At 34.3% G+C, this 23,648-nt stretch overlaps 1 protein-coding gene across 6 annotated transcripts in view; it reads left to right on the forward strand.

Annotated features, from left to right (window-relative positions):
• LOC150092956 (uncharacterized) overlaps positions 1-23,648 on the forward strand; it is a 511,183-nt gene that overhangs the window by 336,624 nt on the left and 150,911 nt on the right. For 5 of the 6 annotated variants that reach the window (XM_090414059.1, XM_090414064.1, XM_090414062.1 and 2 more), the window contains exon 7: positions 9,683-9,825. In XM_090414059.1, coding sequence (XP_090270185.1) covers positions 9,683-9,825 — 143 coding nt within the window. The remainder of the gene's footprint in view (positions 1-9,682; positions 9,826-23,648) is intronic. The other variant, XM_090414063.1, reaches the window with a different exon arrangement.

The raw sequence follows: 23,648 nt of genomic DNA on the forward strand, positions 1-23,648 counted from the left end.
TTTGACCTCTGTATCAAGGTCATTATCAGGAAAGCATACATACACAGGACACAAGCTACACGACACCACACACAAGTAAGATAAATCTAAATGCTTCGTTAATCGTTTATCCTAGCCTAATCTCTGGTGAAAAAAATAAAAGTAATAATAATAAATAAAAAGTAAAAAATCATATATAAATATAAATTAATAAAATAATTTTATACATATAAGTATAATAATATGGAGATTATTAAAAAATCAAATAAATAAAAATAAAGTTTTGTAGCAGAACTACATTAAACACATCTCTACAGTCCTCTTATATTAAGGTTTTCTTGTGTTCGGGATTCTGCCATCATGTTCTGGATGCCATTTTTTGTTGTAGTCATTTTTTATAAACGTTTGGCTAATAATATATAGGTTGCAGATGGATCCTCCAGATCCTTGGAAATTACTAATCTATCATTCTTGTTTAGATTCGGATGATGTTTTAGCATCTCACAAGCTTTGTTGAACTTTCTTTCAAACCAGGTTTTGGTGCAGCATAGGGACTTGGTGTCTTTCCAGTTGATTCTCTGACATGTTTGAAGTGCATGGTCTGACAGGCCTGTTTTACCTTAGTGGAAGAATTTTAGGTAGTATTAATGTTTGCCTTTTCTTATTGGGATGATGCACCCTGTTTCCCTTATGTAGGGTGGGTTGTTGGTGCACTGGAATTTGTAAATCCCTGAGTGGGCAAAGCAGGGAAAGGAGATCTTTGGATGAGCTGTATGCTTTTTAATTTCACAGGAGGTTTAAAGGTTGCCTTAATGTTGCATTTATTTTTTTTATCTATTAATATAAATAGTGTTCTATTTTTTTCTCATATTCCCTTAATGTTTGGTATGGCTACAGCAGTCTTGTGATTTTTTTTTCTTTTGCTTTATTATTGTGTTAATATTGTATTGTATTGTATTTTGCTTTATTACTGTATTATTGTGGAAGGATCTTGTGAATTGTTTTTTTGTTGTTGTAGCCATTTTTATAAAGGTTTGGAATAATATCATATTCCTTCTTCAGTGCCTGCTCATTGGAGCAAATTATTAGGGTTCTATGTTTGAGGGTGTTGATGACCCTTAGTTTTTATGTTGGTTGGTGATATGAATTTTTGTGTATGTAGGTTTGCAGTAGACCATAAATGAAAAGTAGCCTGAGGTAAGACGTGACAAGGAGTTATTGTTTTCAATCAGGTGGCTTAGGAATATATTTAATGTTTCTTGGCCGTGGGGCCAAATGGCAAAAATATCAACAATATCTGAGTCAGAATTTGGGCTTGCTGAATCTAGCACTCATTCTCATGGTCTTCCATGTAAAAGATAGCTATGGTAGGAAGTGGAATTTTTCAGTGACATGTGTGACAGCCCTAAGCACTGTTCCTCTAATTTTTGCTGTCCCATATGTATATTAAAAACAATTTGTGTTGAAGTTTCCAGTCTCAGACTCAATTTGTGCACTAATGTAATATTTCTCATATTAATGTTACCCTATCTTCATCTAGCTTTAACCTGTAAAATTGCCAGTAAATTAATTCGTTAAATCCACATAGCTACAAAAATTCATCACTGTTTGCATCAGTTCAATTGATGGTACTGTCTAGACAGGAGACATTCTAAACAAATATGCCTCTACAAATATATGACATCAATGTCAGTTCATTTACATAGCTCATGCTAAAAGTGACTAATTAGAATGTATAAAATCAGAATGGGGGAGTAATATTGGAGTGGAGATATTGGAGAAATTACTAAATAAAGCAAGTAACAATATGATTTGATATAATTCATTTTTATAGTGTGTTCAAAAATTGACTGTAAATTAGAAATTCCGAAAGCAAAAATATTGTACATGGAAATAATTTGTTACTTTGACACTTCTCTGTATTTCATAGTTAATATATATAGGAAATATATAGCAAAAAGTCAACTAATATATTATCTGATTGTTTTTTAAGAATTATTTTTTCTCTCTCTGAAAGTCATCACCAAACAGAAATCTAGTTCATAAAATCAAAATTATTCATTATTTTATGTCAATTTTTTCTTTCAGCTGTAACATATGTTCTTTGTTAATTTTAATCAGAATATTCTCTCAGAGAACTTCCAACACTTTTTTTATCACTTCCACAGATCAGAGGCTTGCAAGCCTGTAGCAAATAAATGTCATGTATAGACTTGATTTCTTTAGTTTTGTGCTGCATTCTTTAGTATGCTACTGCAATAACAGTTGTGAAGTTACTTCATGCGCAAACTTTGTTTGCTTACACTTGGATAAAGGATTAAACCAAGAATATAATTTCTTGCATCTTTAATTTATAGTAGATGCAGTGCAAAAATTAAGCCCCCCCATAAAAATTACTCTCAAGTCATCTGTATTTATGTAAAAATGGTAAGAAAATTATTTAAAAAATTTAATATTTGGATATTCTATGGAAATAATTGATAAATTGCAAAAATATTACTTAAAATTGTAATATATTATGCTATAAAATTTATTCATACATTATTTACAAATCTGTAAGTGGACAGTAAATGGTAGGGAGATGAAGACAGGAAGGTGAATAAAATCTTGTAGTGCTTCAGCATTTAAAATACATGGCTGAATGTCGTTTAAATGAAATGTAGAAAACAAAGTAATCAAAAATAGTTTTGTATTTTTAGGTTGGTATTTTAAACTTATTTAAAGAGCAATCCACACTTTTTCTGATCTTATTTTGAATTTTTCTTTGGCCTAGCCTTGAGTAAATGGATATGTATCACATCCGTAGATTAATCATTCAGCATACATAATACACTAAAAATAATGAGCTGTTTCTGTGCTCCTTATCATAATATAGTTATTATATGATGGCATAAAACATTCATAGGTATATGCTTTAAGAATTTTAGAAAACATTTACTATATATAGAACTAAATATTTGGTTTCAGGAGTATATTTATGCTCTGGTTGGTTTTTCATACCAAGTCACATTATATGTGGAGAATTCAGGCTGTTTAAGCTACCATCCAAGAAATATCATTCAGAAAACCAAAAACTCATTACAATGACTTTTGGTGAAAATTTTCCTTTACTGTGATGTAGTTAATATTCATATAGTTAAATATTTAATGTGATTTGGTAGAAAAGCCAACACAGAGCATAAATATACTCCTGAAACAAAATATTTAGTTTTATGTACAATACTGTTGATAGTCATACCAGTCCTCATATGGGTTATTGTGAACAGATTTGGTCACTGGGTTTCCATGGTGACAAGGATATGTTAGAAAGGATCCAGAGAAGATTCACAAAGGTGGTCTTTGAAGTATGAGGACAGATTGAGAGAATGTAAATTGCAAAACCTCGTGAATAGGAGGAGGGGGGGGGGATACGATTGAGACACCTAAACTGATCAGGAGTTATCAGGTTGACATGGAAGAGATTTTTTGTAGAATTGAGTGGGGGGGGGGATCAAGAGACCGTTGCTGGAAACTGTATAGGGAGGGTGTGAGAAGAGGAGCGAGGAGTAGGTTCTTTGCATGGAGAGTGGTTGGTGAGTGGAATGCATTGCCTTGAGTGTGTTGTGAATGTAGACACATTGAATTAGTTTAAATCACGGTTGAATGAGCATTGTGTGCAATAGTATGTATTTCCTATGATAAGTCTCTGACTCCGTGGAGGTCAGATGTTAATAATAATAATAAAATCTTTGTAAAGTATAAAATCTGGCATTAATGAATGAGACAAACTTAAGGGATATATGTGCAATTGACCGATTCATTCCCATCTATAGTGGCTTTTGAGATGTCAGTATGGACACTTTGTACTATTACCTAAGAAAATTTTGCTTAAGGAGATTACAGTGGAGCAATTCATATAAATATTTATCTATATGAATCTTAACTACATCAGGGAAAAGGAAAATTTTTGCCAAAAGTCTTGTAATGAGGTTTTTGGAATGATATTTCTTGGATGGCAGCTTAATCGGCCTGAATTTTCTGAACATAATGTGATTTGGTTGGAAAACCAACACAGAGCATAAATATACTCCTGAAATCAAATATTTAGTTTTATATAAAGTACTGTCGACAGTTATACTTGCTGACTTATCACTACCTGTGTCATTATCATAGTACTATAGTAACATCCAGTGCTGGCACCCCTAGGCCAGTTTTATCAACGCATTCTAAGACAAGACAGACGTCATAAAATTCTATATTGTTAAAAGCAGTTCATAGTTGCCAGCAAAGGTTGGTCGATTGGTAGAGCCTCTGCTACTAATGGCTCGCAAAATGTTAAGCAAGTTTGAGCGCAGCTAGTAGTTGGAAGGAGACAGTCGTTCGATGCTGTTGGCACACTCTCCCTCGATGTGTCTTTGGACTCCCTGGAGGTGTCACATAATAATAATAATAATACAAAAGATATATTTCAGTGATTACACCACATTTTTTATTATTCATTTTATTACCGAAATATATCTTTTGAACCAATTAGCCACAGAAGTCTACGCCTGCAATAATAATAATAGTTATTGCCAAAAAGTTCATATAGAGCATTTGGGGAGTGGGCACTGCTCATACAAAGGGAGAGACAGATAAAAATAAAATTTGGCAACCATTTGGAAATAAATTGTATTAAATATATCATTGTAGATCAAATAGAACTTTGAAATTCTGTTCAGAACTTACTCTGGAAAAGACTGAACCTTCACAACACCATCTGTCAAGTAGAATATGTCAGTGGAGACTCTATTCTATATGTCATATTCATATAGAATATGCCATCATCTAGAATATGTCAGTCTCCACTGACATATTCTAGATGATGAGTCCACAACAAATTGTTCTTATTGTTGCAGCATGGCTGTTTTGAAATATCTCTACAAACTGCTGTCATAATGATCCAAAGGAAGCAGGGGCTATAATGTTAATATTAATTAGACATATACTACATTAAAAATGAAGAAGTTTTTGTTTTGTGTTAATATATCCTATACACAAAAATGAACTGATTGCACTAGTATTATTTGTTCACAGTGTAAAATATAATAAAACAATAGAATGTGTGACTGTATCTTATTTTTTCAGTTTACAGTTATTTTTAAATTGTGATCAGTAACTACAAATCATTCATAAACTAGATACTTGGAAAGTTAATTACTTAGTCAGAAACTCTTAATTATATAATTGATTGCCAGCCTGGTTAGCCAAGTGGTTAAGGTGTGTGCTCTCCAGCTAAAAAGCTGCAGGTTTGAATCTCGCTGTTGGCACAGATGTTTATGATTGTCTGTGAAAATACTAGTGGTGGTTGATAGTGGGCATTAGATGGCATTGGTGTATATGATGTTGTTCGCTGTAGTTGGCGGATTGAGTAGTGAAGACGGAGAGTTGTAGGTGTCCTCCCTCAATGCTGGGATTCCCTGGAGGTGTCAAATAATAATAATAATAATTTCCCAGAGATGCAATGATTAGCTTCTTTGTGTTGTGTTACTTTGCTATTTTTGTGGCTGTCTATTAAAAAAAAAAAACTGATTTCATCTTTTTTTTTTCTTTAAAAAAACTTTTTCATTTTTTTTAATGAATGGCCTACTTGAATTAAATAAAAATGTTCAGTTAAATCTTAAAAGTAATCAGACATGGTAAATGAGAAACCTCATAATTATCAAAAGTGCTGGTCAGACCACACTTGGACTGTTGTGGTCTGATTTGGTCATCTAGATTTCATTGTGATGTAAAAACATTGGAGAGGGTCTAGAGACGAGTGACTAAGACTGTATCAGGGATCTTAGAATGTTGGCTATGGGAAGATGTTAAAGGAATGCAAGTTACAGTTTACTGGATCGGAGAAAAAGCAGTGATATGAGAGATGTTTAAGTTAATAAAGAATGCTTTTTAGGATTAATACTGAGGAAATTGTAAAATAGAATAGAAGTTGGGGGGGGGGGGGGGAAACGGAAGCTATCCCTGGAAGTTGTATAAAAGTGTTAATTTTTTTTTCCCTGTACGATCACAGTAGATGGAGGCTGTGAGATAGAAATTTATATTCAGAATTCAACTTGGTTGGGTGGAAAACATTGAAGTATCCAGAGGCAAAAGACAAGAAAAAAAAAATATATGTAGGAAGATTGATTTACTCGGTTGATATACATTTTTTAAAAAATATTGAATGACTAGAAACCGAGAAAAGAAATTTTAATGTTCTTACAATTTTAGCAATGTGATCCCTAAACTTCAAGTCTCTGTCCACTATCATTCTCAGATCTCTCATCTCTCCCACCTCCATCAAAATTTCTCCCAATAACTGTATACTCTGCATCTCAAACTTATCTACCAAATTTCAGAACCTTGCACTTTGCAACAGTAAACAGACAGTCCTACTCACATAGTCTATTCAGATCCTCTTATAAGATCACACATCTGCTTTACTTCTCATAGTTATTCACAACTTTTGCATCATCATATATACCAGTACCAATATCATTAATGTATAAGTTGATGTATTTACATTAATGTATAAGAGTGCCCTGTGGAACTCTCCTAGTGACTTTCCTTCGGGATACCACTCCATACATAACTTGATACCTATCTGATAGCCAATTAGCTATCCAACTCACTAATCTGTTACCAATCCCGACCTGTTTCATTTTAGCTACCAGCTTGTCATTTGGCAGTCTATCAATAATGGCCTTTGAAATATCTAAGTATACCACTGATTGTGCATCTTCTTTATTCAGTGAATGTGTCACCTTGTAAGCAGATTGCTAAACAGTGACCTCCCACCACCATCCTAACAAATCCAGGCTGACCATTATCATAATCTGAATCAACTTCTCTAGTAACTTAACAACTAGACACACAGAGTTGTCTATAATTTGTAGTCTGTCTTATCTCCTTCTCTTTTGGAACTCACACTGTTGTAAGACTCACATTAAACAGGTGCAGTTAATTCTGCAGAACATTCCTTAAAGACAAGCGGCAATATATTATCAAGTACTGCCTTATTAACATCATGTTTACTTTATTCCTTATATACCTCCTGTTCGTTCACCATCAGTTCCTCTGCCACCATATCCTCTACAGCTTCTCATGAAGCTATCATCACAAGTATTGTGATGACATTGGTTACCTGTCTGTTTATTGTCATTATCTAGCATCATTCTTTCATAGTCATTTTTTTCTTCTACTTGCCACATATCAAAAGAACTCATGGATTTTTCTTATCTTGATTGACTCATTACTTATATTGCAATTTTGCTGTCTTGACCAACTCAGTCACCCTCTTGGCCTGCTCTTTGTACTCTTCATGCAGTGGATTATTACCAGCATTCATCTACTCAACTTCCCCCATGTACTCCAGGCCGTTCCATCCCTGTGCTAACCATCCCCATATATTCATTTGTTACTGCTTTCCAAATCCAGTTGCCTTACACTGTGTTTTCATGCTTTTCCTGTCCCATCCCTATTTTCTCACCTCCTCATCTCCATTCACATTGGTCTCATCTAATCCATTCTCTTACTCATTTATATCATCTCTGAATACTTTGTTTGCATCACTGATTACACTTCCTTCCAGTAGCCTTTTCATCTGACTCAATCCAGAACCATTCAGATGTAATCCATCACTCTTAGGCAATTCCATTTGTCCCTTAAACTCATCGCACAAGTTATAGAGGTTGTTGTATGTTGTACTTTACTCATTACAGTATTGGATACCTTGTTATAAGTCATTGCCTATGGCAATTACTCTGCCATCTCTTTCAGCTTGGATAGTGAATTGAAAAATGAAAGTGAATTGATGTTGTCTGTCTTAAACTTGCTAAAGATGATATCATTCTTTGTAGTTAGAATAAAGAAAATCAGGTTTTATAGATAGAAAATCAAAAAAAGGTTGGAGTATTTTGTAGAATTCAGAATGCTAGAGATTGGAAATAAATGTTCCATCATTCCTTGTCAATTGGCAGTCTATTGCCATTGAAATATCTAAGTATACCACTGATTACGTATCTCCTTTATCCAGTGAATTTGTGACCATGTTATGCATAAGCAGATTGCTAAAGAATGACCTCCCAATGAGATAAGGAAATTTTCACCCAGAGAAAAAGTAAAAAGTTTTCATTTTGGCATTTTCTGAAAATATTTCAGCATGTTTTCCTTTTCAGTGGAAAGAATAATCATAACACTCATTGAATCCCTAGCTGGGATTCAACTAGAAATAGGAGGGCTATGCATGAAAAAATGCAAATGGTATGAATAATTTATATTTGTGGTAAGAGTAAGTTGAAGTGGATATTGAAAGTTTTTGAGTTTTCTGATGCATTCTCAAAAAATCCATCCAAAAAAAAATGTTGGTGTTTTATAGTCAAGCAGCTTCTTTTCTGTTTCATACTTATTACCTAGACCATGCTAGTTTTCGGAACCAGATTCATTGGAATAGGATGGTTAATCCTTATTTCCATAGTATCCTGTATCTGCAAATTATGTGTGTTCTTCTGACTGGTTTGCCTGTTTTCCTGCACATGAAAAATTGAGTTTCTGGGAGAAAAACACCCTCTACCATTTCCATGAGACCAGATAACTCAAGTTCATTTGAAAAGCCCTAAAAGGTCTTCACAGTTAGGTGGGATTTGAATCCATGTCTTTCCAATCAGAGAGCATTGTCGAAACTAACTGAGCTAGGGAAGTTCTATCAAGCAACCTCTGCAGAATTGCAGTGCAGTAATAGATCCTGAAATAAAGGAGTTGTTAGAGCACCTTAGTGCAATGACATACCCTTAAAAGTTATCACTCATACTGTGTTGATGAAGAAGGAACATGAGAAAAGGAATTCCAGAGACCCTACTCTAGAGAAAATGGAACCAGCTACTCTAGACCTCTGCTAAGTAAGTTAATGAATGCTAGAGATTGGAAATAAATGTTCCATCATTCCTTGTCAATTGGCAGTCTATTGCCACTGAAATATCTAAGTATACTACTGATTGTGGTCCTTTATCCAGTGAATTTGTGACCATGTAATGCATAAGCAGATTGCTGAAGAATGACTTCCCAATGAGATAAGGGAATTTTCACCCAGAGAAAATGTAAAAAGTTTTCATTTTGGCATTTTCTAAAAATATGCATTGACAGCTGATAACACACAAGAGAAGCTCCTATAGTGGTAACAAATGCACCTCTAAGAAGTTGTTTAGAGAGAGCGAGAGATTCTCTCTCTCCAGTCAGTTTTAAATTAATAGATGCGATCAGTTCAATTTTTTTTTATTTGTGGTGAAAAATTAATCATTGATTGTATTTCAATTAAATAAGAAATATGATATAAGAATAGATTTCTGAATGCTGCTTTCAGAATTAGTTATTATTATTATTTGCAGTGTATTGATTTAGAAATATATTTTTAGAAAATATCCATTTTTTCGTTATGCTTAAAATTGTAAAAGTCAAATTTATAGTTGACTTATAGCAATATTATTATGGTGATTAATTGATTAATTATTCACCATATTAATTAAATTTATTAAATTTATTAATTTAATTAAATTTACTAATTAAAAGCTTGTTTATTTTAAATTGAATAAACTACCAACATTTTAATTAAATGTATTAATTAAAAGCTTGTAGTTTATTTTAAATTGAATAAATTACCAACTTGGTTTTTTTCTTACATAATTAGATGTCTTTTTGTATTCTATAGTTCTGATTCATGAACCAGCAGTACTCATCGAGGGAGTGCTTTTTCGTGCTCGTTATCTTGGTTCAACTCAATTAGTATGCGAAGGTCAGCCAACCAAAGCTACCCGTATGATGCAAGCCGAGGAAGCTGTGTCAAGAATAAAGGTTAGTTGTTTTAAGTCTTTTCTTACCTGTTATTATTTTAAAATTAATTGACTGATAATAGAAGTCTAAAACAGAGAATTGATTTTTAATTATATCTTTTTATTGGTATTTTTTCATTTAAATATTTTGTTTGATATTTGTTAATTCCCTAAGTAGAATCCTTTTTATTATGCAGATAGATCTGTAGTGATCCAGATGTTGATATGCAAAAAAATGTATTCAGTTTCTAAGGTTTTAGCACATGATGAGTTGATTTAAGCGTTGAGAATTTTACTGTTGTTTTTGACTGTGAGCTGTTTTACTAAGGAACTGAATTTTGGTAGGGAAAATATATAATATAATATTTTTTTTTTTACTTAGGATAACATGTTGAAGAAATCAGAGTGGAATATATATTTTCCTTGTTTTTAAAAAGAAAAAAAAATAGTTCACTTAAAGGCATTATCTTTTTTTTTTTTTTTTTTTTTTTTTTTGTATTATAGTATTGTTCCTCCTCCTATCCTCATCCGTCTAGGACGGGTTGAGTCACCTCCTAATTATTTCAAAGATTGTTCAATAATTTATTTTAGTTAGAAATAATTCACATGATGTTGACTAATTTATCATGGAGGAAATCCTGCTGTAAAACAATTCATGTGGAAGCAAATTTTCATAGAATAAGAGATTGGGTAAAAACAAGAGACCATCCTTGAAAACTGTAAGGCACAGATTATTTTCACGTTCCCTTGCTCACACCCTCTATGGATGCTGAGTGAAATACTTTGCCTGTGAGTGTGGCGAATGCAGACTCATTGAATATGTTTAAAGTAACTTGATGAGTTTTGCATTTCACAGTTTGTGCCTCCCATGATGTCTTGATTCCATGGAAGTCTGGTGCTTATTGTTATTGTCCTTTGTTCTGCTCTCACGGTTCATTTTATTATTCTAACATATTCAAAGATAGAAAACTTGTTGATTCTACCTTTCATTCCACCCAACAAAATTTAACTGAGTATTTTTTTAAATTTCTAGATTTTCATTATCAGAAAACTTAGAAATTTAAATCTGTTCACAGTAATCCATATGTAGATAAACTTTGGCTTTTGTAACATTTGATTTATTATTCAATGAAATCTCTGTGTTATTAATTGAACTTCCTGTAAGAATCTTTAGGGATCTATGATTCCTATGGATTGGGTAGATTCCTGCAGCTATTGATCATATTGAATGTTCTGTAAATCCAGATGTCATTTTAATAAGGTTTCTTTTTTTTCTCCTCTTCTTCTTTTTCACCATATGTTTCCTTTTCACCACCTCAAAATCTGGAGTAATATTGTAATGTAAAAATATGAACTAATATTTAATGCAGGGTTTGCTTTTCTACTGGTTGGCATTTTGCCATAATTCTCTGCTTATAATTGTCTGAAGAGCAAATACTGCTCTTCAGTCTCTCTCAATATTCCATGTCTTCCCATTTTTTGTAGCTTTTACTCATTATAATAAGTCCTTAAGTTGATTCTAAAGTGAGCAACTTATGTTATACTACACTGGTGTCCAAAATCTAAGGATGAACACTAATTCTAAAGATTACAGCTGCAAATTCAGATGAACCAGCTTGTGGCAGTTTGTATAACTGACAATTTCGAGAGAAAGTAGGTACACCTTCAAATTTTTGAATCGTGCGCAAAGAGGTCATGCAGTAGCACTCAACAGGATAAAAAAAGCAAAAGACTACACTGTGAATTGTGTTCGAAGGAAGCTCTTTTAGTGAAGGAATAAAGTTGAAAACCTGGATGTCTTGTCGCAGAAACATCTAGATGATTTTACATGGGGAAAAACTATTGGAAAGCTTGAAGAAGGCTGCAGAATTACTGATATTTCCAGAGTTTAGAATTTCATGTAGCATTGTATCCAGGCTCTGGGCAGCATTTCAAATCAACTGAATGTGATTTGAAAGATCTTTCAAATCTTTTCTAAGAGGTCATGCTTGCTCTACCATGGAGCATGAAGGCAGATTTTTGGTTATAACAGCAAAACATAATCGGCACAAATTTGCATACCTATGTGGCTCCATTTCACACAGGTATGCAGATATCTTGACAAACTGTGGCAAGATGTCTGTAACAAGTAGGCTTATATTCCCAAAGGCCTGTAGTCTGCATCCCTTTATCCACAGCTCCACATAGAGCACGTTTTCAGTGGCATTGTATTCATTAAAATTGGACAAGTCACCAATGGGCTAATGTACTCGTTACAGATAAGTCATTTTAGTTTTTCCTCCAATTCTAGATGATATTTGATCTGGCATGAAAGTGGTACTGCTTACCATTCCAAGGATGTCCTTGAAAGGAATAGATACAGCAGTGCTGGGATCATGGTATGGGGAGGCATTATGCTTAATGGATGCACTGAGCTACAAGTGCTGGAAAAGCGACTATGACTGGTGAATAATATTGTAACGAAGTTTAATACCAAGTTTGATTGTTCCATGGTGCTGTAGGTGAATAATTCATTTTTATGGCATGATCAGAATGACTAGCTTGATTATAGTTATTATATTTAATGTGTCGTTTCTGTTTTGTTTTTTTTTTCTGATAGAAATTGTATGTCCTGTTTCCTCTATATAGGACAAATTACAGGTGCAAAGAATATGGTATACTCCAGGGTGGGTCAGCAGAGGGAGTGCATTCGATGAGTTGAGTAAGTTCTCTGGATCTGTTCTCTGAACATTGCTTAGAGAATAGATCCAGCACTCATATGGGGAAAGTGTTGCTCAGAGAACAGATACAGGCTACCCGAAAGAATTAGCTTATGCTCAAAACCAGGTCAGGAATTTAAAATCTGAAGTTTCAAGTTGTTTGAACCCAGATATTTGGGATATCCTTGAGAGAATTACGGACACGTTGGCAAATCATATCCGGGAAACAAAGAAAGCAAAACTTATATCCAAATTTCTTTGACTTAAAGATCAACAACATCCGGAAAACCAACAGACATATTTGAATTCCTCTGCAGTGAACGAAAACAGCTAACCACAAGTCAGTTATAACAACAACCAACCTGAAGCAAGTGCCAACAGGAGCCACCAACTGCCTTCAGCGAATAGTCACATAGTCAACCAATCTAACCATGCCCTGAACAATGAACTCGCAGTACTCAGCAAAGGTTTAAACTTTGCCATGACACCCAGAATGATTAACAAACTTGATTTTATTTATCATATAGAAAGAGGCTTAAGATTTATCCCAACCACCATAGCAGATAAAGTACGTTTGGAAACCTCTAACATTTTAAATTTAAATTAAACTAAAACAGTAACCAGCAACCTAACAAAAGCGGAATTGACAGCAGTGAAATCACTAAAATTAAATCCGAACATCGTAATTACTAAAGCCGATAAAGACAGTGCCACAGTTATTCTATATCGATCTACTTATTTGGAAAAAATGAATCTAATAGTGACAACAGCACATATTAACTTGTTAATTATGATCTTGCCAATCGAATAAAAAAAAAAAAGAAAGAAAAGTTGAAGCTACTTAAATCAGTCGCCATATGGCCCAAAGATACCGTTTAAAAAAATGAATTCCACACTATGCTCATTCCCCGAGAATTTACGGTCTACCAAAGATTCGCAAACAAAACACACCACTCCAGCCGATAGTCGAAGGTATAGACAGCTCCAATTATCACCTAGCCAAGAAACTAGCATCATCACTCAAGGAGTTGGTAAGTCATTCGCTCTCCTATATTAAAAATACACAACACTTTGTAAGCAAAATCAAGGACTTCACACTGGAAAAAGATGATTTATTAGTCAGTTTTGACGTTTCTGCCCTCTTCACAAATGTCCCAATCAATGATGCAATTCTTCTATTACAGGACAAATTCCCTCCTGATATCACAGTGCTCTTTGTGCATATACTACATTTGAGCTATTTTGTGTGGCAACACACTTTCTACCTACAGAAGAAAGGCACAGCCATGGGCTTACCATTATTCCCCCCCATTGCCAACTTTTACATGGAACATATTGAGTAACATGCTCTAGATTTCTCTCCTTTAAAATCCATAGTCTGGCATAGATACGTTGATGATATTTTCGCTATCTGGCCCCATGGCTGCCAGACATTATACACTTTCCTCAGCCACCTAAACAAACAACACAAACACATACAATTGAGATTGAAAAGCAGAACATACTTCTGTTTCTAGATACATTTATCACATGTCTTCCTTCTGGCAATCTTTCCTTCACTCTTTACTGGAAACCAACACATACAGGTCAATATATATACACAAAAATTCCAACTACCACCACCCAACAAAAAGAGGGGTCATTAATACACTAAAAAAACAGGACTTTGAAGATTTGCTCCAATGCTCAAAACAGGCACTTAAAGTTATCAGCGATACTTTCCTAAAAAATGGTTACAGCCAAAATACTATCAACAAAATTCTGTACAAGACCTCACTTAAAAACAAATAAACAAGACTACAATAAAACTGTAACCATTCCATACATTAAAGTAATAACAAAATAAACAGAATACTACAAAAATACAACCTTAAAGCCACCTTTAAACCTCCTGCAAAATTAAAGAACTTACTCAACTCATCCAAGGATCCACTCCCTCGGCTGGCCCACCCTGGAGTATACCATTTTCTCTGCAGCATACTATGTGAAATGTAATTTAGCTTGTCTCTGTGTGTGTGTGTGTGTGTGTGTGTGTGTGTGTGTGTGTGTGTGTGTATGCATGTATACTCCAGATGATGACCTTAATATGAAGGTTGAAATGTCAGGAAATTAGCATAATTATTTATAACATGGTTGTAAAGTCCATTATTTGTGTAAAATGAATGCTGATCACCGTGTAACATAAAGGAAAGAAGAGAAGCGTATCATGTCTGTAAACTGCGTGCTTTTCTTGCCAATTTGTCTATTTTGCAGGATGAAAAAAATCTTAGGAAAACCCAGCCATTTCCAGCAGACTAACTTACCTTCAGTTGATCAGCCCTTATAAAGGTTCTTAACGTCTTGATTCAGACCCATTTGCCTGGGTCTGAATCAAGACATTTTTCAGCCAAATGAAATCAATGAAATTTGGTATTTAGGGTCTTCATATGTCCGTTAAATGCTCCAAGTTTATTCGTAGTAATAAATTATATCAGTATTCATAATACAAAATGCCAGTTTTTATTGCCTGTGATCATCTTCTTTTTTTATATGGACAGTTGGGAAAAAAGAAAAGTTTAATTCATTTTTAATTTCTCTTCTTCTTCTTCTCTTCCATCTAAGACAGGTTGAGTCTTCTCTTGAGCAGGATCTTCCAGTCTTCTCTATTCCTTGCTGTTCAAAAAAGTTCCTTATATGTTCATCCCAAGATGTTTTTTATTAATTTCAGCCAGGTAATTCTTGGTCTTTCGGGTCTTCTTTTTTCAGTTGGAAAAGTATTGATTAGGACATTAGGAAGTCTGTCTGTGTCCATGGGTACAGTGTGGCCAAACCATCTCAGTTGTTGTTTTCTAAATTTTTCTATTATTGTCTTTTTATACAATAATTCTTGTCTTACTGTGCTGTTTGTTTTCTTTTCTATCCAACTTGTTCTATTTATTTTTTCTTAAGCATTTCATTTCAAATGCCAGCAGTTTTTCCTCCTCTCTTTTCTTAATTGTCCACGTTTCTGCTCCATAGATAACTGTTGGTATAATTATTGCTTCATATAATTTGATTATGGCTTGCTTAGATATCTTGTTTGTTTTCCAGATTTTCTGTGATTTTCCCATGGTGGTCCATCCTATCGCTATTCTGTGTTTGATTGTTTTGAGTTCATCTATTCTTTCTGTTAGTTTTGATCCAAGATATATGAAGTTGTCTACTTGTTGTGGCTGAGATGGTAGTTTCATTCCTCTCTATTTTCATCACTTTTGTGTTTTGTATATTTATTGTCATATGTTTTACAGGTTTCGTTTAGCTTGTTTATCAACTTTTGTAGTTCATTTGGGGTTCTTGCAAGAAGGACGAGATCATCTGCATATTTGATATTATTTATGTTTAAACCATTGACATTGATTCCAGGCTCATTGTCTATTGCCTTCTTTACAACTTCTTCTAGATATGTTGAATAGTCATGGTGATAATAGGCATCCTTGCATTACTCCTTTTTGGATCTCTATGGGTTCTGTTGTGAGTGTTTCCTTTTTAATTATTGCATTTGTCTTAGAGTAATATTTTATCAGAAACTGTATTATATATTTGTCTATTCCTTTTTCTAGTAGAATTTTAAGAAGGATTTCTCTGCTGATGCTATCGAAAGCTTGTTTAAAGTCCACAAAACAACAATATAATATAGTTCTTTATGGTTTTCCCAGCTGAACTCTGCTAGTTGGTGCAATGTGAAAATTTGGTCTATTGTTGAATAGTTTCCTCGGAAACCAGCTTGTTCTGTGCCTATCATTTCTTCATAGGTGTTTTTGAATCTATTTTGTATAATTCTTACGAATATTTTATAAGTGTGGGAGAGTAAATTGATTGGTCTATAATTTCTGCAGTCTGTTTTGTGTCCTTTCTTGTATATTGGGATGATCTTTCCAGTTCTCCAGTCATCTGGGATCTCTCCTGTTTGTAGTATTTTATTGAATAGGGTTGTTAAATATTCTATTGATATGCTGCCTCCATATCACCACAGTTCAGTAGGGATAGTATCAGTGCCTGGTGCTTTATTGTTTTTTTCATCTGTTTCATTGCATATCTAACTTTTTCTTGTAAATTTTTGGGTGGTCATTATTTTCTTCTATTGTTGGCATTGTAGTTTTGTTTCCTTGGTGGAAGATAGTCTTAAAATGGTTTCACCAGATTTTTCTTATATCTTTAATATTCCCGGTTTCAGTCATCTTGTTTATCATTTTTACTGCTTTTGCTGAGAATTCCTTTGTAATTTCTCTTACAGTATCATGAAAGACTTTTAGGTTGTTTTGTTGGTATGCTTCTTGGCATTTCTTAGCTTTTTTCTTCTAACCATTTTTCTTTGGCTTTTTTGCAGAGGTTATCAACTTTATTTTTTAGTGCTCTGTATTTTTCTCTATTCTCTTCATTGTTTTGTTGGTTAACAAGTATCTTGGCCTCTCTTTTCTCTTCTATTTTAGTTATGATTTCTTGGGTTATCCACTCTCTATTTATTTTGGGTTTGGTACCTAGAGTGTCTTTTGCGATTGATAACACTGCTTCTTTTACTTCTTCCCAGTATTTTCTGCTATTCTGGAAGATGGAGGGTTTTAACTTTAAGCACATCTGTTCTAAAAATCGACTTGCTTGAGCTATCTTTTAGTTTTGATAGGTTGATGTTTTCTTCTTTTCTGATATTGTTTTTCCTGTTGAATTTTATCTTCACGTTGGCAGTTAATATTTCATGGTCAGTGTCGAAATCAAAACTTCTTAATGTTCGTACATTATTTACTGATCTTTTCCATTGTTTGTTTATGATGATATAGTCTATGCAGTTCTTTATATTACCATCTGGGGATATCCTTGTATATTTATTATTAGGGCATTGATAGAACAATGTGTTTGTAATCATTAGATCATTTGCTTTACAGAAGTGGAGTAATTGTTCTCCTCTGTCGTTAAGCTCTCCGTATCCAAATTTCCCCATCACATCTTTTTTGTCTGCTGTGAACTGTCCTGTTTTAGCATTAAAATTTCCCATCACTATCATGAGTTCGCTATTTTTGGGATTATCTATTTCCTGTTGTAGTTCTTCATAGAAATTTTCTATTTCTTCCTCTGAATGGTTACTGTCTGGTGCATATATTTGGATTATTTTAATTGTTTGACCTTTTTCTTTTGCTTGCAGTTTGGCTGTGATTATTCTAGGAAACACTGGTTTTATTTCAATTACTGAGTGTGTAAGTTTCTTTTCAATTAATAATGCAATTCCTTCTCCATGTATGTTATCTTTTCTTCCTGAGAAGTATAGTCTTCCTTCTGGTAAATCCATGAATCCCTCTCCACACCAATGTGTCTCTAATAAACCTAAAATACTCCATTTCAGTCTTTTTAAATTTTCCTGGACTAATTGCAATTTTCCAGGTCGGTATAATGATCTTATGTTGAGGGTGGCTACATGTTTCATGTCCTTAGCTGACCACATTGCTGATTTCTCACCTACTCTATATGGTCTTCGAGTAGGCACGTTGGCTGTCCCGTACGCAGTAGCACTATCTCGGTTTGTAGACTTTCTCCTGCTCATGAAAGTTACTGGCATAATAATGTAGCCAACTTGCCATGCCTCTGCTATATCCTTTGGTCCACGGCTCTTTATTCTTTATCCGCCACCCGGAAGACGCGCCTGGTAGGAGTGTGGTCTGCCCCAAGTGGGTAATATCATCACAAAATGAAAACCAAATGAAAACACCTTAAAAATACCTCATTTCAGTTACCTATTTCTGGATAACTGAAATAAGGTATTTAAAAAAAATAAATAAATATAAAAAAAATGCACGTCATTAACTCAAAAATCTGAATACCATTATATCTGAAGAAACCTTATAGATGTTTGCCACTTAAATTCATATCAGTAATTTTTAAGATGTTATTAACCTGAAATGCATATATAGGGTGTAAGACAAAGGTGTGGGATGTCACCCTCCCTTTTAATGTCTATAGTGAATAGATGATCAGGGAGGCCTTGGAAGATCTGAAGGATGGAATAAAGATACACGGACACCTGATAAATAATACAAGATATGCAGATGACATTGTACTTATGAGTGAAACAGAGGAAGGCTTGCAAAGAATTTTGAACAGACTGAACAGGGTTGGAAATGAGAGATATAAAATGAAAATAAACATTCAGAAGATAAAAGTGATGAAGATTTCAAGGAAAGGAAATGATGGGATGGAAATCACTTTGAATGGATGAAGAATAGAAAATGTAAAAAGTTTGAAAAGTAAGAAAATAATTATAAGAAAGTAAGAAAAATAAGAATAAGTAAGAATAATTTAAAAGTAAGAATATTTTAACTGAACAAACAGTTAAAAGTAAGAATCTTCAAGACAATGATCTGGAGTGTGGAGATGTATGGATGCGAGTCCTGGACGATCAATAAGGAGATGAGGGACCGATTGAATGCATTTGAAACGTGGTGCTTGAGAAAAATGGATCATATCAGCTGGACTGAAAGAGTGAGCAATGAAGAGGTTCTTAAAAGATTCCAAATGAAAAGAGACTATGTGGCTATTTTTCTTCTCTGCAATGGAAAGACAACATCAAAGATTGGATGGGCAAGAATCTTACAGAAGCAAGAGATAGAGAGGCATGGAAGCGGACTGTTCATCAGCTGCAACCCTCTTAAAGAGGAGGCCACAGGATTAGATTATATATATAGACCCGACTTATATATATATATATATATGTCTGGTCTTTTTTTATGTGGTAGATACGTTCCACAGAAAATCGCACAAAAAAGACCTAATTTATGTTGAAAAATTAGGGATACGTTCCATAATTTTCTAAACCCGCATAAAATCGAAGCAATGAATTAAAATAAACCTAAAATCCCATAAAAAAGTTTATAAAAATTCAGGAAAATAAGAATGCCTAAGTTTGTTTTAAAGCTTCATTCATTTAATTTTATTGAAAAGTAACAATTTTTTTTACATTTTTTCATTGGAATTATCGTCGCTATTAGACAATATTCGGCAACGTGTGCGAACTGGTACAAAATCACTTTCATCACCAGAAGAGATAGTCAGCACATCAGATCTGTATGGTAAAGGCAATGGTTCTTCACAAACAGAATTAACTTCACCCTCGTTCTGTGCTGATTTTTTTTTCTTCTGACAATTTAATCAATGATTAAACTTTGCGATGATGATTTTACTAATTTTTTATACATATCGCTATATTCAGACATACAGTTCTTCAGCCCACGTTGGAATTTAAAGGCTCGTTCAGAATTTGTGTCATTAACAAGAAAATGATTTTCCAATTTTTTGCACAGTTCAAGACTTCGAATTATATTTGCAGTGAGGGGGACAAGTTTTTCTTCCGCTTCACTATTGCTTTCTGGATCTTCGACAATATCTAAAGTTAATCGATATCCAATAATATCATCGTCACTTAAGGCATTATCTACAAGCAATTCGTTTACATCATTCTGGCTAAATGTATCAAAACCTTCTCCACCAATTTCATGTGCCAAAGTAATGATTTCAACTGAATGGTTTGAATGGTTGCACTGTTTGCAACACATCCAGGCCAAGCTGCTTTCCAGCAGGCATTTAAAGTTTGTGGTCTTATTTCAGCGACAGCAGATGACGTGATTTAAACAGTCCAAAATAGAAATTTTTTCCAAATGTCAGTTACTGTTAATGATTCATTTTCTAGTTTATCCAATATAAATTGAAAAGTGTGCTTAATGTAATATTTTTGAAAAGTAACAATTATGCTTTGATCTAATGGCTGAATAATGCTTGTCGTATCAGGTGAAAAAAATACTACCTGCACATTTGGATGTACTAAATGCAGATGACTTGGTGCATTGTCAACAATTAATAAAACTTTAAAATCAAGAGCTTTTTGCTTCATATATGTTTCCACTTCTGGTACAAAGCAGTTATTGAACCATTCAGTAAATACAGCAGTTGTTACCCAGACCTTTGTATTAGCCATCCAATGTACTGGAAGCTGTTTTAGATCTTTGCCTTTTAGAGCACGTGGTCTTAGAGATCGATTTACTAGGAGGGGGTTTCAACATTCGATCCTCTGATGCATTGCTACAAAACTCTATCTTTGCTTTCTTTAAACCCACTTACTTTTTTCTCAGACTTTGCGATGTAAGTTCGACTAGGCATTTTCTTCCAAAACAATCGTGTTTTTCCAGCGTTAAACACTTGATCGGGACAATATCCACTATCTTCAATAATTTTGGCTAACTTCTCTTGAAAATTTTTGGCTGCTGCTGCAACCTAGCCAGTAATCTTCACGTTATGAAGTGCATTTTTTTTTTGAAAACCCAGTTAGCCATCCTTTGCTAGCCGAAAATTCTTTATCAGCCTGGGAAGTAGATGGCTTGAATTGCTTCATCTGTTCATAAAATTGAAGAGCTTTTTGTTTAATTAAATAACCACTTATAGGAATTCTTCTTTGTGTTAATTCTTCAATCCAAATTATGAGCGCTCATTCTGCTTTTTCTAATAAAACATTTCTTGAGTAAGATGATAATTTGGCACTTAGTTTTGTGCCAGAAATGACAGATTTTCTTATTGTGATTTAATTCTTTTTAATTGCTCTTATAGTAGATTCGCCTGAATTAAAATGTTCAGTTTGAGGGAGAGGGAACTGATGTAAAGGAAAGAGATCTAAGCTCTGGGGATAGTAGAATCTTCATTGGTTTGTTGACAACAGTGAAACAGAAGTTTCTCAATACTTTTTGGAGAGAAAACATTATTGATAAAGGTCCTTTTGAGGAAATTAAGTTCATTTTGAAACTCTTCGTCGTCAGATAATAAGGATCTGGCCCAATGTGCAAGAGTAGATATAATGCCATATTTCTGTGGAGGGTAGTGGTGAGAGGACACATGAAGGTATATGTGTTGGTTTCCTGAAGATTGAAATTTTAATATTATCAGTACTCCTAGCTAGCTTTATGTCAAGCTAGGAGTACTGATAATATTAAAATTTCAATAAATTTCAATATTATCATTGAAATTCAAAATAAATTTATTCAAATTAAATTTCAAAACTACAAACAAAATACCAGACTACCCATGGCTAATCCAGTATTTTGTTTGTAGATCTTGTTTTCGAATCTGAAGCAGCCTGAGTCGACACAATGAGTAAGTAAAGCGAAGAACTTCTTAGATAATTTCTTCTTGAGATGAGTGAGAACCTCCTGGGTCAGTACACTTGTCAAAAGCGAAACTATGTCGAAGCTTGTCATCATAGCTGATTTGTTCAGTTTGAGGTTTTTGATCTTGGAAACAAAGTCAGCTGAATTCTTGATGTAAGAAGAGGAATCTCTCGCCTCTTCCTTAAAACACCTCACAGGTGTTTTAAGGAAGTGGCTAGATATTTTGAAATGAAACTACTTGTCCTTATTAAACTTTTATTCTTAATTATCTCGGTGTTTTCAGTCATTAAAATTATTGAACATATATATATACAGGGTGTTCGGGATAAATTTGACAGTTTCGTAAGGAAAAAGAAAATCTTCTTTGTATCTATTAAATTTAATGAATTGACAAAAAAACATTACAGGCAGAGTTAATTACAATACTATCAACAAGATTTACTCAAAATAACCACCATTAGCATCGATCACAGCTTCAATTCTGCTTCGGAACCTCGAACAAGCTGATGCTACAGTCTCCCTGGGAAGGGCCGCAAAAACTGTTTTAATTTTATCCATTAACTGGGCTTTTGTATTACTGGAAGTGCGATTGGTGTCTTTTTCAACTGCGCCCCATACAAAATAATCCATGGGGTTAAGGTCTGGGGAGTTTGGAGGCCAAACATTTGGACTGGTGAAGTCGTAGAAATTTTCAGACAACCATTTTTGACTTTTCCCAGAGGTGTGGCAAGGGGCCGAATCCTGCTGCCATACATACGGCCTACCATTGGCTACCCTTGTTATCCAGGGCTTGACTACAGTTAGCAACTCCACGAACAAAGCCCGAATTCCAATGCCAGGGTTCTTCAACACCTGTTCCTGCAGATTTGCGAGGAATTCTGCTGTACGAACGCAATCAGATCGTCTGCTAGGGATCTTTCTTCTTGCTACATCCTCGTAGTCACCATTGCAAGTCTCTAGTTCATGCCTGATTGTTTTTACTGTATTCAGGGAGCATTGGGCAGCAGTCGTAATATCCTTATTTTGATGGCGGGCACGAATCATCATGATACAAGTTATTCTATTCCATGATTCAGGTGGGTTCCAGCTATCCATCCTTTCTGACATCTTGTATATGAATGAAGAAGGGTCCAAACTTTTAAATGAAGAGAAGTGTGTGTTAATACATGTAACTTACGGAAAAATATAATTAATTATAAATATGTCAAATTTATCCCGAACACCCTGTGTATATATATATATATATATATATATATATATATATGTGTGATTGCTTAAGTGTCAAAGCCTGGGAAGCTTTGACCCTTAAGTAATAACTAGAAGGAGAGTTCCACATCACCTTTAAGGCATGAAAAGAACCTGACTTGGACTGTTAGTGGGTACTGAATGAACAAGGATGGGCTAGCAGTTTAGAACTTAGCCAATCAAATTGCACTGTCTGTTGGCTTAATCCACAAATAATATGATGGTGCAAGGTGATGAGATTTCATGCCAGCTTGGGCATCACCCAGTTAAACAAGCCCCCACCCCACCCCCAGCTGTTTTCATCAGGGAACTAGGACGAGCAGTGAAAAGTCAGCTACTGAAACACTCAAGCTCAACATCTAGAAGGAGAACAACAAACCCAATGTCATAACTGAAGATAGCAACCATCAATATAAGGAGTATTAACCTCTCTCATGGTGGATGAAATAGTGATACCAAATTGCACTTCTTATCCATGTTATTCAATAGGTGTTACAGAATCGTATCCAGATTTTGCTGAATGTCTATAGACATCATGGCCGGTTGGGGTGTTAATGGAAATGAAATTGAACTTATAGAAGAAATAGAAAGTACCACATGGACATAATTGGTATCACTGAACAAGGAAGACAAAAATAAGTGAGATCTTACTAAATAATAAGTATAGGAATATGTGTACAGAATATTCATTCAATATGTACAGAAAATTCAACCAAGGAAAAGACAGAGTAGTGATAGCATTCAAC

This window comes from Typopeltis vanoorti, chromosome 24 (genome assembly GCF_054136105.1).
Source record: "Typopeltis vanoorti isolate ZY-2024b chromosome 24, IOZ_Tvanoo_1.0, whole genome shotgun sequence".
Lineage (NCBI taxonomy): Eukaryota > Metazoa > Arthropoda > Arachnida > Uropygi > Thelyphonidae > Typopeltis > Typopeltis vanoorti.